Source organism: Natator depressus, chromosome 2, assembly GCF_965152275.1.
Source record: "Natator depressus isolate rNatDep1 chromosome 2, rNatDep2.hap1, whole genome shotgun sequence".
Lineage (NCBI taxonomy): Eukaryota > Metazoa > Chordata > Testudines > Cheloniidae > Natator > Natator depressus.
The window spans coordinates 182849525-182866953 of NC_134235.1; the positions used below are offsets into that span (position 1 = coordinate 182849525).

At 43.5% G+C, this 17429-nt stretch overlaps 1 protein-coding gene across 2 annotated transcripts; it reads left to right on the forward strand.

The window, feature by feature from the left end:
- Window positions 1–530: 530 nt before the first annotated feature.
- EIF1B (eukaryotic translation initiation factor 1B) lies at window positions 531–7726 on the forward strand. 2 transcript variants are annotated; one of them, XM_074943264.1, is made up of 4 exons: window positions 531–779; window positions 3357–3520; window positions 4574–4675; window positions 4801–4953. In XM_074943264.1, exons 1-4 carry the CDS (start codon window positions 749–751, stop codon window positions 4813–4815), a joined length of 312 nt encoding a protein of 103 aa, XP_074799365.1. In that variant the 5' UTR covers window positions 531–748; the 3' UTR covers window positions 4816–4953. The 2 variants fall into 2 exon arrangements, with proteins under 2 accessions (XP_074799365.1, XP_074799364.1); XM_074943263.1 differs by lacking the exon at window positions 4801–4953 and adding an exon at window positions 7351–7726 and having other exon boundaries at window positions 533–779.
- Window positions 7727–17429: the final 9703 nt, after the last annotated feature.

Below are 17429 nucleotides of genomic sequence, written 5' to 3' on the forward strand. Positions count from 1 at the left end.
GCGCAGAGCCTCAGCCCGGGGCAGGGGAGGGAGACGGGCCGAGACTCTCCGGCCACGCGCAGAGCGCCTCGGCGGGCACACAGCGCGATATGGGCCGGGCGGTCGCGCCCAGCCTCGTGCCCCCCGGAGGGGGAGGGGGGGCTGCGGGGCGTCACGCACAAACACACACAGAGCGTGTCACTCCGTGGCCGTGCCCCGGCGGGAGGGGTCGCGCGCGCACACACACGCACACACACACACACACACACACAGAGCGAACGCTGTGCACTATCTGCTCCCTGGGGGTGTCGTTGTCTCCCGCCCCGCCGTTTGCAGCGTCCCCGACGAGGCGACGCTTTCGGGACCGGGCTCTGGGCAGAGACAGACACACCGCCACTGGAGGAGGAGGGGGCGGGGAAGAAGAGGAGAAGCTGGCCGTGACGGCGCGGGGCATGCTGGGCACTGTAGTTTCCCGCCGTTTTGCGGCCGCTTGCTGCCCGCTTGGGAGGACTCAATTCCCCAGGATGCTCCGAGCCGACGGAGGTCACGTGTCCACGGCTGGGGCAAGGGCCGGGCATAAGAGCGGGCGGCCATTTTGTGAGAGAAGCAGTCGCTGTTGCCTCCGCGCTTGCCGTCCCGGCTCCCTGCCGCCCCGGACTTGTGGTTTGTTTTTTTCCCCTCCTCTCTTCCTTGCAGAGCCAGTGAGACGTGACCCGGGCGCACCCAGCCGCGGCCTTCTCCCCTGCTCAGCGCCCCGCCACTGAATCGCATGTCCACTATCCAGAACCTCCAATCCTTCGGTAAGCGCCTGCCGGGACCCCCACCCCTCCCCGCCACGGGGGCTCCTGCCCGGCGACTCGCCAGCGCGGAGCCAACCCTGGCACCCCGCCGCCCCCCACCAGGCTCCCCCAGCCTCCCGTAAGCGATCCCTGCCCCTCCCCCGTCGCCGCGGACGTGCCAGTGTCCCAGCCTCTGACAAGGGCTCCCTGACCTGCTGCCGCCCCCATCCGCTATCCCGGGTGGATGGGCTTTGCCTTGCAGTGGGGAACAGCCTGATGGGAGCGGAGCGGGGAGGGGGGGCGTCCCCACTCAGTCCATTATCCTTGTCCCTCTTGGTAAGGGGTACTGCTCTGGGGGTATCTCCCCCCCCAGCCTGCCCTCTAGGATCTCTGCTTCCCTGGCAGTGCCTAGGCTGCCCCCTCAGCTGCTGTGCAGCGGCTCCCCCTCCCCCAAGGCGTGATAGCGTCACTTCACCCCCCCCCCCCCCAATCCGCTGTATAGACGCTCTGGGACTGGATCTGCCCAGGCACTGGCAATTGATCTGCCGTGGGATTATCTTTTCTGTCGTCTGCCACCCACTGTGGGGGAAAAACTCTGGTTCCCAAATTCTAGTGACTGCCCTACCTTAAAGCTCACTTCAGGTATTGACCTCCGTGGATTATGGGGCCTCCTTTTTGCATGGTTAAGATCTGTTAATCCTTAAGGAAGGCATCCCAGGCACTGGTACTATGCTGCCTGGGGTGGGGGGGAGAAGAGAGAGTCCCAAATCCTAGGGACTGACCTGCCAGGGGAGCCCATCTTGTGAGTAAGAATTGGCCTTCCCCCTGTTCAGAATCTTAACCCCTTTGGCAAGGGATTTTCCTTTCTTGGTCCCCTCTTTCCTTATATCCACACTGACTGAAATTCTTGTTTGGTCAGGTTGCCCCAGAATTTAAACCCTTCCCATGCCCGCTCTCACTGACTCTTTTAATAAGGTACAGACTCTCTGGATTCATCTGTGATCCAGAAACCCTGGATTCTTTAACAGAGGTGTGGAGGAAGTGGAATCAACTTGTCTCTCCTTCCTTCCAGCTATTGACAGGCCAGAGTTGTGCCTGCTCCTCTGGATGCTTTCTGTCCTGAGCCCCTGGATCCCTCTTCCACGCTCTCCCCACTTTAGTTGCTTCTGTAGGCCAGGCTTGTGCCTTGCCTGCTGCCAAGCTAGTTTGCTGGTGCTGTTAGGCCTTGGTGTTCCTTCTCTTGGAGGTTTGTTTCTGCTTTTGGGAAGTAGTGGAGTTGCATAGGTAGATGCTTAAATGAAGATTTTCAAATGTGACTAGTCATTTTTGGACCTCAAATTTTCTATGCTAAATTTGACACCTTAAAATGGCCTGAATTTCCAAAAGTGCTGAGTTATATACACCTTCTGAAAATGGGATTTGTTAAATTAACCCAAATCACTAGTAACTTTTGAAAATCTTGACCTAAAGCTCATTACCTACTTTAGCTGAAGAATGCTATGTAACAGGTGAAGGAGTTGTGTGGGAAACATGCAGGTCTAATCTAAATTGGTTAGAAAAGGTATTTAAATACCAAAAAGAAAAGGAGTACTTGTGGCACCTTAGAGACTAACCAGTTTATTTGAGCATAAGCTTTCGTGAGCTACAGCTCACTTCATCAGATGCATACTGTGGAAAATACAGAAGATGTTTGTTTTTATACACACAAATCATGAAAAAATGTGTGTTTATCACTACAGAAGGTTTTCTCTCCCCCCACCCCACTCTCCTGCTGGTAATAGCTTATGTGAAGTGATCACTCTCCTTACAGTGTGTATAATAATCAAGGTGGGCCATTTCCAGCACAACTGTATTTAAATACCATTTGTTTAGGGGGTAAGGAATTCTTCAAACTAGTTGAAGGGCCACAGGAAGCCATTTTTTTCTTCTTTATTCCCTTCTAAAAACACTTGGCTCTTCTTCCCCATGCTTCAATACAGTTGAAGACTGGAGGGGTCTGAAGGGTGCTGTTGTGTAGACAAGGCTAAAATGAATTGTATTGGCTTTTTGCCTGAAACTTGGTACCGGTTGTAGAGGGCACTGTGTATGCAGTCCCTGGTATCTGCCGATGTTTGTCACCATGTCTTGAAGACCTTCTCTTAGCATTGTTACATATGGTGATTAAAATTATGGTGACTCTCTGGAACTAGTACTCCTCACTGGTAGGGAAATTTTTCAGCAGAAATTAGTTGACACGCCCTTAAGGGGCGTGGGGCTCTGTGTGAAATGAAATTTTGATGTGACAGTTCTTGAATTTCAGTGTTTATGGTTTTAACAAGTGTAAACAATAGTTTTGGTCTATGTCATCTGTTTAACCTTTGAGGGGATTTTGAAGAGAAAGCACATGTGTAAGTTGGTGAAAACATTACAGTGAGTTAGCTAGAGCTATTATAATGTAGTTAGTTCTGTTCAGGATAAAAGAATGGTTTTTTCCCCTGTTAAACAAGACTCTTCCAAAGGGCATTCTGTATAACTGGAAAATTCTCTGCTAGCTGTATCGATTTATCTTTTTCTCATGAAAAATGCTTTGTATGTAGTAAATTGCCTTTTTCTCTGCAGACCCCTTTGCTGATGCAACTAAGGGTGACGACTTACTCCCGGCAGGGACTGAGGATTACATTCATATAAGGATCCAGCAACGAAACGGCAGGAAGACATTAACTACTGTTCAGGGAATTGCAGATGATTATGACAAAAAAAAACTTGTGAAAGCCTTCAAAAAGGTAAAGCTGCTAGCTTGATGTGGAAATAGGAATGTAATGACAATTTCTGAAAACTGAGTATTTTACTTCTACTTTTTGCTACGTGTCGTCTTTTTCACATTTGGCTAAAAGCCAGAAGGGAACAGTTTGTCAAAACTGTGTATTAAATAATGACCTTTGTTCAAGGGACAACTTCAAGAATATTGTATTAACAATTTTTTTACAAATGTTAGTCTCTTAAAACTTGTGCTAAGTAGTCTAGGTAATTTCCACAAGTGTCTGCCATTTTTGCTTATTTGGCAGATATAAATCAATTACATGAGTGTTGCTTTTAACTTCATGGTACTGCAATTTTTGATTTGCAGTGAGTCTTGTTTCCAGTGAAACTCTTAAGAAACATGGAAACTAGTGGCATATTGGACAGGCAAATCTTAAATGTGACATTCCTGTGCTTAACTTTCCATCTTTTGCTTTTAAATGTGATGTTTGGGGGTGGGGGGGGAATGGTTGCAGCTTGCTAGTTTACAGTTTTTTGTCTGTAATGCTGCTGTCCTGGTGTCACCAACTAGCTTCCATAGTGTGTTTTAAAAATCAGAATAGTGTAGTTTTTAACCATGTTTGTGTGTCTCCATCCTTTTGTTGATAGATAAGCAACTTATTTGTAACCTTCAATATTTATCTTGTGCAGCTTCTGTTGTGAAAGTACACTGTAAAGCATAGGTTTCAGAGTAACAGCCGTGTTAGTCTGTATTCGTAAAAAGAAAAAAGAAAAGGAGTACTTGTGGCACCTTAGAGACTAACCAGTTTATTTGAGCATAAGCTTTCGTGAGCTTTCGTGATGCATCCGATGAAGTGAGCTGTAGCTCACGAAAGCTCATGCTCAAATAAACTGGTTAGTCTCTAAGGTGCCACAAGTACTCCTTTTCTTTTTTCTTTTTACGAATACAGACTAACACGGCTGTTACTCTGAAACCTGTTAAGGTGCCACAGGTACTCTTTTTCTTTTTATTGTAAAGCATAGTAAGCTTCATTACAGTTTACATGAGATGTCTTACAATATGAATGTTTTTCTAGAAATTTGCTTGTAATGGTACTGTGATTGAGCATCCTGAGTACGGTGAAGTTATCCAGCTTCAAGGTGACCAAAGAAAAAACATTTGCCAATTCCTCTTGGAGGTGAGTGGCTAGAGACAGACCACTAGCAGTATTTTAGATCTCTCTGAAACTGATAAAGACCTTAATTGTTAAAGGTATGATATTAATTTCTTTACATTTAACCAGTTTTTGAACCTCTAATACAGCTCTTAATACACTGACCTGAAAGGACAAAACCAGATGCTTGCAGTACATAAGAATGGCCATACTGGGTAAGACCAAAGGTCCATCTAGCCCAGTATCCTGTCTTCCGACAGTGGCCAATGCCAGGTGCCCCAGCAGGAATGAACAAAACAGGTAATTAAGTGATCCATCCCCCTGTTGCCCCTTCCCAGCTTCTGGCAGACAAAAGCTAGGGGCACCATCCCTGCCCAACCTGGCTAATAGCCATTGATGGACCTATCCTCCATGAATTTATCTAGGTCTTTATTTGAACCCTGTTATAATCTTGGCCTTCACCAGGTCTGGCAAAGAGTTCACCAGACTGACTGTGTGTTGTGTGGGGAAAAAATACTACTTTTGTTTGTTTTTGTTTTTTTAACCCTGCTGCCTATTACTTTCATTTGGTGACCCCTAGTTCTTGTGTTATGAGAAGGAGTAAATAACACTTGCTTATTTACTTTCTCCACACCAGTCATGATTTTATAGACTTCAATTATATCTCCCCTTAGTCATCTCTTTTTTCCAAGCTGAAAAGTTCCAGTCTTATTTAATCTCTGTTCACATGGCAGCTGTTCTATACCCCTAATCATTTTTGTTGCCCTTTTCGGAACCTTTTCCAATTCCAGTATATCTCTTTTGAGATGGAGCGACCACATCTGCATGCAGTATTCGAGACGTGGGCGTGCCATGGATTTACATAGATAATAAGACAGAAAATATATTGCCTCTATCTCTTAATGATTCCCAACATCCTGTTTGCTTTTTTGACTGCTGCTGCACATTGAGAGGATGTTTGCAGAGAACTATCCACAATGACTCCAAGATCTTGAGTGGTAACAGCCAATTTAGATCCCATCATTTTATGTATGTATAGTTGAGATTGTTTTCCAGTGTACATTACTTTACACTTATCAACACTGAATTTCGTTTGCCATTTTGTTGCCCAGTTCAGCCAGCTTTGTGAGATCCTTTTGGAGCTCTTCTCAATCTGCCTGGGACTTAACTATCTTGAGTAGTTCTGTATCATCTGCAAATTTTGCCACCTCGCTGTTTACCCGTTCTTCCAGATCATTTATGAATATGTTGAATAGGACTAGGCCCAGTACAGAGCCTTGGGAGACACCACTGTTTACCTGTCTCCATTCTGAAAACTGACCATTTATTCCAACACTTTGTTTCCTATCTTTTAACCAGTTACCAATCCATGAGAGAACTTTCCTTCTTATCCTGTGACAGCTTTCTTCGCTTAAGAGTCATTGGTGGGGGCCTTGTCAATGTCTTTCTGAAAATCTAAGTGCACTATATCCACTGGATCCCCCTTGTCCACGTGCTTGTTGACCCCCTCAAAGAATTCTAGTAGATTGGTGAGGCATGATTTCCCTTTACAGAAACCATGTTGACTCTTCCCCAACAAATTATGTTCATCTGTATCTGACAGTTTTGTTTTTTACTATAGTTTCAACCAGCTTGCCCAGTACTGAAGTCAGGCTTACTGGCCTGTAATTGCCAGGATCACCTTTGGAGCCCTTTTTAAAAATTGACTTCACATTAGCTATCCTCCAGTCATTTGGTACAGAAGCTGATTTAAATGATAGGTTACAGACTACGGTTAGTACTTCTGCAATTTCACATTTGAATTTCTTCAGAACTATTAGGTGAATACCATCTGGTCCTGGTGACTTATTGCTGTTTAGTTTATCAGTTTGTTCTAAAACCTCCTGTAATGACACCTCCATCTGGGATAGTTCCTCAGATTTGTCACCTAAAAAGAATGGCTCAGGTTTGAGAATCTCCCTCGCATCTTCAGCTGTGAAGACCAATGCAAAGAATTAATTTAGTTTCTCCACAATGGCCTTATCATCCTTGAGTGCTCCTTTAGCATCTCGATCATCCAGTGGCCCCACTGGTGGTTTAGCAGGCTTCCTGCTTCTGATGTAGTAATCTTTTTTGCTATTTTTGTGATTGTATAGTATTTAGATTTTGTGCAGTATTTTGATGATTAGGGTGATAAACCTCTTCTAGGAGTCTATTGAATTAACAATTCCCATTCTTTGGGGGGGGGAAGTTGAGTTTTGCCTCTTGTTGTAAAAGATGAAAATATGTCTGACAAATATAACTGATACTGAACAGGTGCTGTGTGGTGGGGGAAGATAGCTAATCTTTTGTCTTGTCATAAGAATACTCAGTTGTAGCTGCTGTTTGGAGGCATGTGTTATCAGCTGGGTTTTTTTAAAGCAGTTTAGATCAGAAGGATAAGTGGAAAAGACTAAAGGAATGAGATGTTCTATGTTGTTTCTAGTGACTAGGTTCCTAAATAAAAATTCAAGGCGTATAATTTTGAGGGGCAAACTTCTGGAGAGAATTCTCTAACATTTGACTCTGGAACCTGGAAAACAGCCATGAATCCTATATTCTACCTGTTGATGCACATGGAGTCCCTTGTCATTCCTATGACTGCTAGATCTCCTCTCGATGTAATGTTATGGCCATTCCACAGCACAGAAGCTTTACTGAAATGTGTTTCCCTTTTGCAGGTTGGCATTGTCAAGGAGGAACAGCTGAAAGTTCATGGTTTTTAAAATGTGTATAATCGCATGAAGAAATCTGCAGTTTTTGTTCATACTCAAGCTGGCTAAACTGTGAAATATGAGTCTTTGCAGTAAATGGACTTCCCACTTACCTAAGCGTTTAAAGTTTTATTCACATTTGCATGATTACAGAAAACATGTGGTGTGTAGACTAGAAACACATAAAAAAATTGCAGTAAGATGGTAATGAAGACCTTTGTGAATTTTAACACATTTCCAATGGAAATGTTTTAGTGCTGATTGTCGAGTTTATTACTTTTCACCTGACTTAAATGTTTTTGTTGTATTAAAACCATGTGTGTTGCAGCTTAAAAATAGTGTCTTCATATTTTTCTTTGAGTATTTGGAATGCTTAGTTAGGCAACAGTCCTGATTTAATGTGATAAAACAGCTCTGTGGCAAATTTAGTTTACTGAATACCAACTAAAGTGAGGTCTGCGTAATGAAGTGTTAGCTAATTAAAGTCAGAAGTAAGATAAATTAGGACTTTACAATCTCTTCTGAGTTGGTGCATTTGAATACCAATTTTATTAATACAGTTGTTGGTAGACTGTACAATTAAGAACTGGATCTTCACTCTGTTAAGCTCTTAAGATGATCAGTAAATTCTGAAACGCTAGTCTTACAGTCAAGAGGACTTTTGCAAGCAGTACTGATTTCCTAAAGGAACTTGGCTATCGTACTTCAAATCTAGGTTTTCTATTACACACTGCCATTATCTTGAGCACCAAAAAAGGTTAAAAGAAATGCACAGGGTCTTGTCTCCTCCCCTTCTGCCAAACAGAGGGAAAATGTTTTGAGATGGCTTCTGCCACAGCTGTGCCCTTGGAGTTCAGTTCCCTATATAGGATAGTGGTTATTTCAGAAAGTTAGTGTAGGTAATTTTTCTATCAAAAAGCTCATTCTATTTTGTTTGAAACAATTCATAAGCTGTTTTTATTAAACTGGCCTTCTAGTTTCCATTGACACTAAATTAAAGGGACTTCCATCTCTAGGCCATATCTGTTAATAGAAAAAAATGTTTCCTATTACTGAAATATGCAAAGATCCCTTCCTTTTGGGGGAAGGGCATGGAAAACATCTGAATAAGTACCTCAGATTTGCTGAATCAGGAAATTATAAAACAGTTGCCAAAGCTGAGGGCATTAAATGACTTCTCTTCTCCAACATCCCAGCTCCCCACCAAATATACCCCCCCCCCCCACCACCACCAATATTTTTGTACTGGTTTAAGCTTCCATGTACAAACATTAGGATTAACAGGAACTGACTGACTAGTAAGTGCAGTTTGTGGGAGCTGAAGAGCTATACCAAATACTCATAATGGCTATTTACTAGTTATCTCATCCTCAAGGGCTTGACTTTCTAAATGTTGGATTGGTGCAGCTCTGGTGTAACCCCCTTCCACCTGCCTACATCAGATATGATCCTCCAGGTGTGGGGCTAATAAGTAGGGTCAGGGAGCTGCATTCTGTACCTAAATAACAGTGCTGGATTACATTGGCTATTGCTTGGGCAGGGGGATCCTGTTTTTACTGGTATAGCTGGTTTCATTTGGGGGGCAGTGCTTTGTACCCAACAAATGCACAGATTTCCCAGTCTAAGCCCACATCTACAGTAGGCATGGATGCAGCTAGATTGTAAAGAATTAATAAACCTGAAAGCCATGTGACATTCCCCAAGGAACAGTCTGGACTGCTGAACAGCTGTGTCCCTTTAATTCTCCAACCTGGGGTACTTTTTACACTGAGAACAACCATGCCTGGTCTGTTCACACACAGCCTCCCAGCTGTATTATGAGTGCTTTAGCCAGCCACTTCTGAATTATAGTACAGCATTAAAACAGCAAATTCACAATTCCGGACTTGTTCCTAGAAATGTGTATCTTGTACTGCCCAGCTCTTTCCTTTTGGACAATACAAGCTCAGTTTCATTTTAGTAATAGAAAAGGATATGCACAAACCCTGTTAACTCAAATGGAAGTTTCAAAACACTGGTTTAGATCAAACAAGTTTATTAACTGCAGAAAGATTTTTTTTAAGTGGTTACAAGTAATTAGGCATAAGTCAGAATTTGGTTACAAGAAAATAAAAGGTAAAATGCAACTAACATCTAACTTAAGCTAAGTGAATTCAAAACACGTCTCTTGCTTTTGCAGCCTTACTGGTTGGATGTCTTTCAGCCATGACCCTTCCCCCAGTCCAGTGTTTCTTTCCTTGTCCTTTAGGTGTTGTAGGTAGAGAGAAAGAGAGATGATTTGTGTCCTTTGTTCTCACTTATATTTTCCTCTTTGAAAATCATCTCCAGCTGAGGTTCAAGAGACAGGCTGTTTAGTCAAGGAACAGCTGGGGTTCCTATGCAATCTGTAAATTTTTTGCTCACACCCTTTTTCGTGCCAAAGAATGGCTGCTTAACTAGGTGATAGTCCATTTGGTTATGTTGACAGCTGGCCAAGGCATCAGTTTGCCTTTTCCCTCTGAGGAACTGGTTTGTGCCTGGTTTTCTACACTTGGAACCTCTCAGCAGTGTCTAGAGGTGAAAGTAAGCTAGTATGCCCTACTGGACCAGCTTCCCCAGTGGTGATTTAAAGGGCCAGGGCCCCAGCCACTGCGGGAAGCCACGGGCTCTTTAAATCACTGCCGGAGCCCTGCCTTGCTACCCTGGAGCTCTGGCAGCCAGGCTTGGGTGGGGATTTAAAGGGCGCAGGGCTCCTGTCACTCCTGAACGGCAACGCTTTTCAGCAGCATTTCGACGGGCGGTTCTCTGGCGGCCTCACTCGGTGGCGGCATTTCGGCGGCGCGGTGTCCTGCGGGCGCACACAACTGCCCTGGCAGTGCCATTGTGCCCGCGGGCTCCACATTGGGGACCCCTGGCTTAGGTTGTACTCTACTCTAAAAATAATGCCAGAATGAAATAGAACACTTTAAACTGGTTAGTTTTAAAATACTAAGGAAACTCTCACAACAATTACATCAGAGGCTGGGGATACTGAGTTTTCAACACCAACTTTAACTCTGCCCTATTCTCCCTGATCACTCTCTGCCATCCTGGTTATGGTTTACATCAGGGGTGGGCAAACGTTTTGGCCTGATAGCCACATGGGGGTTGCAAAACTGTATTGAGGGCTGAGTAGGGAAGTCTGTACCTCCCCAAACAGCCTGGCCCCTGCTCTGTATCTGAACCCTCCCATTGACTACCGCCCCCCCCGAGCCCCTGACCCATCCAAACCCTACCCCCTCCGCTCCTTGTCCCCTGACTGCCCCCTCCTGGGACCTCTTGCCCCTAACCACCCTCCGGGACCCTATCCAATGTCCCCTGTTCCCTGACTGCCCCAACCCCTATCCACACCCCTGCCCCCGACAGGTCCCCGGGGACTCCCTCACCTATCCAACACCCCCTACTCCCTGTCCCCTGACTGCCTCCCCAACCTCTGCCCCATCCAACCACTCGCTGTCCCCGACTGCCCTGCCCCCTATCCATACCCCTGCCCCATCCATCCTCTGGGACCCCACCCCATATCCCAGAGGTGGACAAACTACGGCCTGTGGGCCACATCCGGCCCCCAGGACCGTCCTGCCTGACCTCTGACCTCCTGGCCTGGGAGGCTTACCCCCGGCCCCTCCCCTGCTGTCTCCCCGCTGCCACGCAGCGCGATACTCTGGGCTGCAGAGCCACAGGGAGTGGGGTGGGGGGAGGTTGGATAGAGGGAAGGGGAGTTTGGGAGGTGGTCAGGGGCGTGGATAGGGGTTGAGGCAGTCAGAGGGCGGGGAATGGGGGTTGAATGGGGTCAGGGGTCCGGGGGGGGGGGGAAGTCAGGAAGGAGAAGGGTTGGATGGGGCGGCGGGGGGCAGTCAGGGAGCAGGGGTGGTGGATGGGGCGGGGTCCCAGTGGGCCAGTCAGGAAGGAGGGGGTTTGGATGGGGTGGTGGGAGGCAGTTAGGGGTGGGGGGTCTGGGGGAGGTCAGAGGACAGAGCGGGGGGGAGGGGCCATCAGGGAATGGGGGGGTTGGATGAGGCAGGAGTCCTGGGGGGGCTGTCAGGGCGTGAGAAGCGGGGGGTCGGATAGGGGGTGGGGGCTGGGCCATGCCTGGCTGTTTGGGAAGGCACAGCCTCCCCTAACCAGCCCTCCATACAATTTCAGAAACCCAAAAAGTTTGCCCGCCCCTGCCCTATCCAACCCCCCTGTTCCCTGCCCCATCCAACTGCCCCCTGGAACTCCCTGCCCCTTATCCAACCCCCCCCCCCGTCCCCTCCCTTCCCCCTTACCATGCTGCTCAGAGCAGCATGTCTGGCAGCCGTGCCGTCCGGCCGGTGCCAAACTTGCTGCTGCGCTGCCTGGCAGGAGCGCGCAGCCCAACCCACTGCCCAGAGCGCTGCCTGCACAGCAGCGTAGCTGCAGGGTAGGGGGGAGAGCAGGGGAGGGGCTGGGGGCTAGCCTCCCCGGCGGGGAGCTCAAGTGCCAGGCAGGATGGTCCCGCGGGCTGCAGTTTGCCTACCTCTGGTCTACATACTCCTGTTATCCTAACCAAAACGCTACAGCTAGACTTGTATGTTCCAAACCACCAGTAAGTAGAGAGAAGACCAGATATCACTCTTACTGATGGTCAGAGACTTATCACCTTGTTCATATAATCTGCACAAGATCCTGCTTTCATTCACCACCCAGCTGTCTGGGGGATACCCGGATCACCCGTACAATATTGGTCAGATCCTGTATTCGTGCTACAGGTTAGTGATTAACTTTTTCAACATCCTCACTGAAGGCAATGGTCCATAGACTCCCTGTACCATGCTCTTGTTGAAACAGGCCTGAAATTTCCTCCTGCTATAGGCTGGGATGGTGTGTACAAGGTATATCATATAACAAAAGGCCATACTTTGTAATCCATGTGCACAACAGGGAATGCTTGTTTCTCTTCTGTGGCAACTAGCGGGGATTCTCCCAGCAGTAAGCAGGGGATAAAGGCCGGGGGGGGGGGCTGGTGGTTGAACTTTAACTGAATATTTTCAAAAAGAAAAGGAGTACTTGTGGCACCTTAGAGACTAACCAGTTTATTTGAGCATAAGCTTTTGTGAGCTACAGCTGAATGCATCCGATGAAGTGAGCTGTAGCTCACGAAAGCTTATGCTCAAATAAACTGGTTAGTCTCTAAGGTGCCACAAGTACTCCTTTTCTTTTTGCGAATTCAGACTAACACTGCTGTTACTCTGAAACCTGAATATTTTCAGACTCTCTGAAGTGTGTAGATATTTATTTTAAAATACCACAGTCCCCAAAAATTCTTGTTACCATATGTGTTTATTTCCAACTCTCTCTCCCCTCCACAAAACAATCTTTAGTCATTCTCGGTGCCATGGCATTGGTCACAATAGTCCAAGCAAGGACTAACCAGTGAGGTGTGTGAATATCCTTAAGATGATATCATTGACCCTACAGCTAGCACACATTTTTTGAAGTTTAAGCCTCTGTACACTCAGGTTCCTTTCATCAGGTTGTATTCTAGGCATTCATAGAAGCCCATGATTAATTAAGTCTTAAATGTTAATGTGTCTGTAAGCCTGTGGGGTTTGTTGTATACAAGTTTCCATTGACAATAATGTGTTGAATATTTTTCAAATTGGCAGTTCAAATGTTTTTATAAACTGAGTAAGGGAAAAACTAAATAGAGCCATTTTGTGTTTACTGATTTTTACACAGATTCATTTTACATACTACTTCTAATCTACATATAAAAAGTGTTTTAAAGTTGTTGTGGGTTTTTGTTTTGTTTTTAACTATTTGGAAGACTTAGTTCTGTTTCAGTTACATTCCTGTAACTGATCACTTCATGTTAAATCTTAACCTGTTTTTCAGTAATGCTATCTACTTGAGATAATGTGAGACTATCTAAAAGAAATTGTACAGTGTTGTCTTATGTACATTTTCTAAAAAATTAAAGTTTATGCCATTTTTAAGGTAGATTCTTTCTTGGAAAATATGAGTAATGTATATCCTCTAGGGCTATTGATTAATCGCAGTTAACTCATGCGATTAACTCAAGAAAATTAATTGCAATTAAAAAAATTAATTGTGATCAGTCGCACTGTTAAACAATAGAATACTAATTGAAATTTATTAAATAATTTTGGGTGTTTTTCTACATTTTCAAATATATTGATTTCTATTACAATACAGAATACAAAGTATACAGTGCTCACTTTATATTTTTTTTATTACAAATATTTGCACTGTAAAAATGATAAACAAAAAAAATAGTATTTTTCAGTTCACCTCATACAAATACTGTAGTGCAATCTCTTTATCGTGAAAGTGCAACTCTCAAATGTAGATTTTTTTTGTTACATGACTGCACCCAATAAAAAAAAATGTAAAACTTTTAGAGCCTATAAGTCCACTCAGTCCTACTTCTTGTTCAGCCAATCGCTAAGACAAACAAGTTTGTTTACATTTATGGCAGATAATGCTGCCCGCTTCTTATTTTCAGTGTCACCTGAAAGTGAGAACAGGCATTCGCATGGCACTTTTGTAGCCCGTATTGCAACGTATTTATGTGCCAGATATGCTAAACATGCATATGCCCCTTCATGCTTCAGCCACCATTACAGAGGACATACTTCCATGCTGCTGATGTTTGTTTAAAAAGATACGTTAATTACAATTTGTGACTGAACTCCTTGGAGGAGAATTGAATGTCTCCTGCTCCATGGTTTTACCTGCATTCTGCCATATATTTTGTGTTATGGTAGTCTAGGGTGATGACCCAGAATATGCTGTTTGATTTAAGAACACTTTCACTGCAGATCTGACAAAACACAAAAAAGATTCCAATATCAGATTTCTAAAGATAGCTACTGCACTCGACCCAAGGTTTAAGAATCTGAAGTGCCTTCCAAAATCTGAGAGGGATGAGATTCAGAAGTCTTAAAAGAGCAACACTCAGGTGCAGAAACTACAGATCCCAAACCACCAAAAAAGAAAATCGACCTTCTGTTGGTGGCATCTGACTCAGATGATGAAAATGAATTTGCATCGGTCCACGCTGCTTTGGATTATTATCGAGCAGAATTCATCATCAGCATGGATGCATATCCTCTGGAATGGTGGTTGAAGCATGAAGGGACATAAGAATCTTTAGCACATATGGCATGTAAATATCTTCCAACGCTGGCTACAATGCCATGCCAAATGCTTGTTCTTACTTTCAGGTGATATTGTAAACAAGCAGCAGGCAGCATTATCTGCTGCAAATGGAAAAAATTTGTCTGAGCAATTGGCTGAACAAGAAGTACGACTGAGTGGACTTGTAGGCTCTAAAGTTTTACATTGTTTTATTTTTGAATGCAGTTATTTTTTGTACATAATTCTACATTTGTAAGTTCAACTTTCATGGTAAAGAGATTGCACTACAGTATTTGTATTAGGTGAATTGAAAAATCCTATTTCTTTTATTTTTTACAGTGCAAATATTTGTAATAAAAAAGAAATATAAATATAAACTATACACTTTGTATTCTATGTTGTAATTGAAATCAATATATTTGAAAATGTAGAAAACACCCAAAAATATTTAAAGAAATGATATTCTATTATTGTTTAACAGCGCGATTAATCATACAATTAATCATGATTAATTTTTTTAATTGCTTGACAGCCCTAATATTCTCTAATATCTAATGTTTAATGTTAGTAATTGAGCCTTGAGTAATCTATTTTCTGAATTGTCTTTTCATTATGTAATAAAAATACTTAAAGGAAGCAGAGTTTAAATGTGGAATATACTTTTCAGAGTGAGAAACGATATGTTGCAGTTTTAAGTTTCAATCTGTGGCTCTGTTAACTGACTTAAGTAGTTGAGCATACTGTGCCATGTTCTGGAATGATCTCACAGTCCTAAAACAAGGCTGTTGACACGATGTCCAGAATGTTAGGTAGAGGAGGATCGTCTAGCATTCTGGACAGTCACAATATTTTTACATGATGTAAGTACTGGCAGTTAGAATAAGTCTCTGCCCACAGTAGATGATAAACTGTTTTCAAATATAGCATGCTGTCATACAGCCCTTAAAAATCAGCTATCGGCTCGGTAAGTTGTCCCTGTTAAACCATCCTTGCTATGACTGTAGCAAAAAACATGGTCAAGCATAGTTCTGCTGCTATACAACAGTAGTTAAGTCTTTGGACATGGTTGTAAATAAAATCACTCTGCTCCCAGTGTGAACAGGGCTTTAACTACTAACTGTCTTTGTGCTTATGCGGCTTGACTGAGGTCCCACAGGAAGTCATTAGTAGAGCTGGAACTCTGGTCTTCTGAGTCTATGTCCAGTGCTTTAACCACAAAGCTCTCCTTTCAAGTGAGCACCTTAAACACATGGGTATTCTACTGCCTAAACACCAAAATAAGGCATAAATACTTAGTGTGTATTTGGCAGTCATGGAACTGCTGTACAGCGAGAAGTGCAAGAATAATTGTTACATCTAAATCCAAGATTTCTTTTGAGAACTACTGTGTTTATTTCTCTGAAAACCTACTTGGCTTGCTATGGTTTTGCACTTTTACTGACAAGTCCATGGGAACCCAGCCGTGTTGTAAAAGAAATGCAGAGACTGGGGTGTCTTTTGGTAATGTAGGAATTGCTTATGCAAAATGTTGAATAATGTGCTAATCAGTAAATAACATCCATCCATATAGGGCAAACATTATCAATTCTCTTGCATACTCTACTGTACAACCTTGCTAAAAATGGCCTTATGAATTGTGCTCGGTGACTGCTATGTAGTGGGAGTTGTATATATGTTCAGTCTCTGTAACATCTTTTTACCCAAAACCATATCTGGGCCAGGCTGCAGCAGCACATGATTGGGGCTGCATTACACCATTAAATGACTTGATTATGGTCTAGAAGGGCCAGATTTGTAAATGTATTTAGGCACCTAATGATACAAATAATTGTCTAGTGAGATTTTCAAAAGTGCCTCAGTGCCTAACTTAGACACTTTTGAAAATCCTACTAAGAGGCTATCTGCAACTTTAATCATCTACATTACCTTTACAAATCTGACCTTAGTACTTACATGGGAGAAGATTTCTGAGCAGTCTGAAGATTTCTCTTTAAGTCAGCAGAGAAAGGCATAGTAAGATCCAGTGACTAGAAGCTGCACAAATAAAGACTAGAAATAAGAGGCAAATTTTTAACAGTGAGGGTAATTAACTATTGGAAAAACTTACCTAGGGATGTGATGGGTGACTTCTCTGTCACTTGAAGTCTTTAAACTAAGATTGACTGTCTTTCTTGAAGATATGTTCCAACTCAACCAGAAGTTATGAGTTTGATGCAGGAATTGCTTTGTGAAATTCTATAACCTGTGTTACACAGGAGATGTCAGACTAGATAAGCATTAATAACTAGATAAGCCTTCTGGCCTAAATTCTACAAATCTATTAATTGCCGTGCTTAGATCTTTTGTTCTCCTCTCAATGTAAGTGGAAGTCTGGTTGACTTGAGCCAAAGTTTCCGTGCTTGCCAAAGCCTCAGTGAACTCAAAATATATTAGGAGAGAGAACCAGAGTGTGAACAGGAAAGAAGAGGGAACATGATATCTTTCTCTGTCATAAATCTGACCCAGTGTAGAGAAAGGAAATCTTGATCTGCTGATTTTGAACTTATTCAGAATCTCATCCCCGCAGAGTAGCATGAATGACTAGTTAATTATATAAGCAGATGCTTCTAATTTTATAATGATGTGATTTGAGGAAAGAGAATGAGGCTATGCTAGATAATTAATAGCACACAAGTGTTAGTCATAAAAATGATTTTTTTCTTTGTACATTACAGGTCAAAGAAAAGTCCAGATATTTTGTTGTACATTTTGGCCACAAATTTTAATTTAAGTAAATGCCTAAATACATCTTTAGGGTCCTAAATAAAAATGGCCTGATTTTTCAAAGATGCTGAGCACCCACACCTTTGAAAATCTGGTCCTTTATTGAGGTGCCTAAATATAGGTTTAGGTGTCTAATTTTAGGC

Bases quoted from the DNA above. Each gene is read 5' to 3' on its own strand.
- EIF1B (XM_074943263.1), top strand. From the start codon at position 749: ATGTCCACTATCCAGAACCTCCAATCCTTCG. The intron at 780-3,356 runs GTAAGCGCCTGC...TTTTCTCTGCAG, and splicing joins CCAGAACCTCCAATCCTTCG to ACCCCTTTGCTGATGCAACT. The intron at 3,521-4,573 runs GTAAAGCTGCTA...ATGTTTTTCTAG, and splicing joins TTGTGAAAGCCTTCAAAAAG to AAATTTGCTTGTAATGGTAC.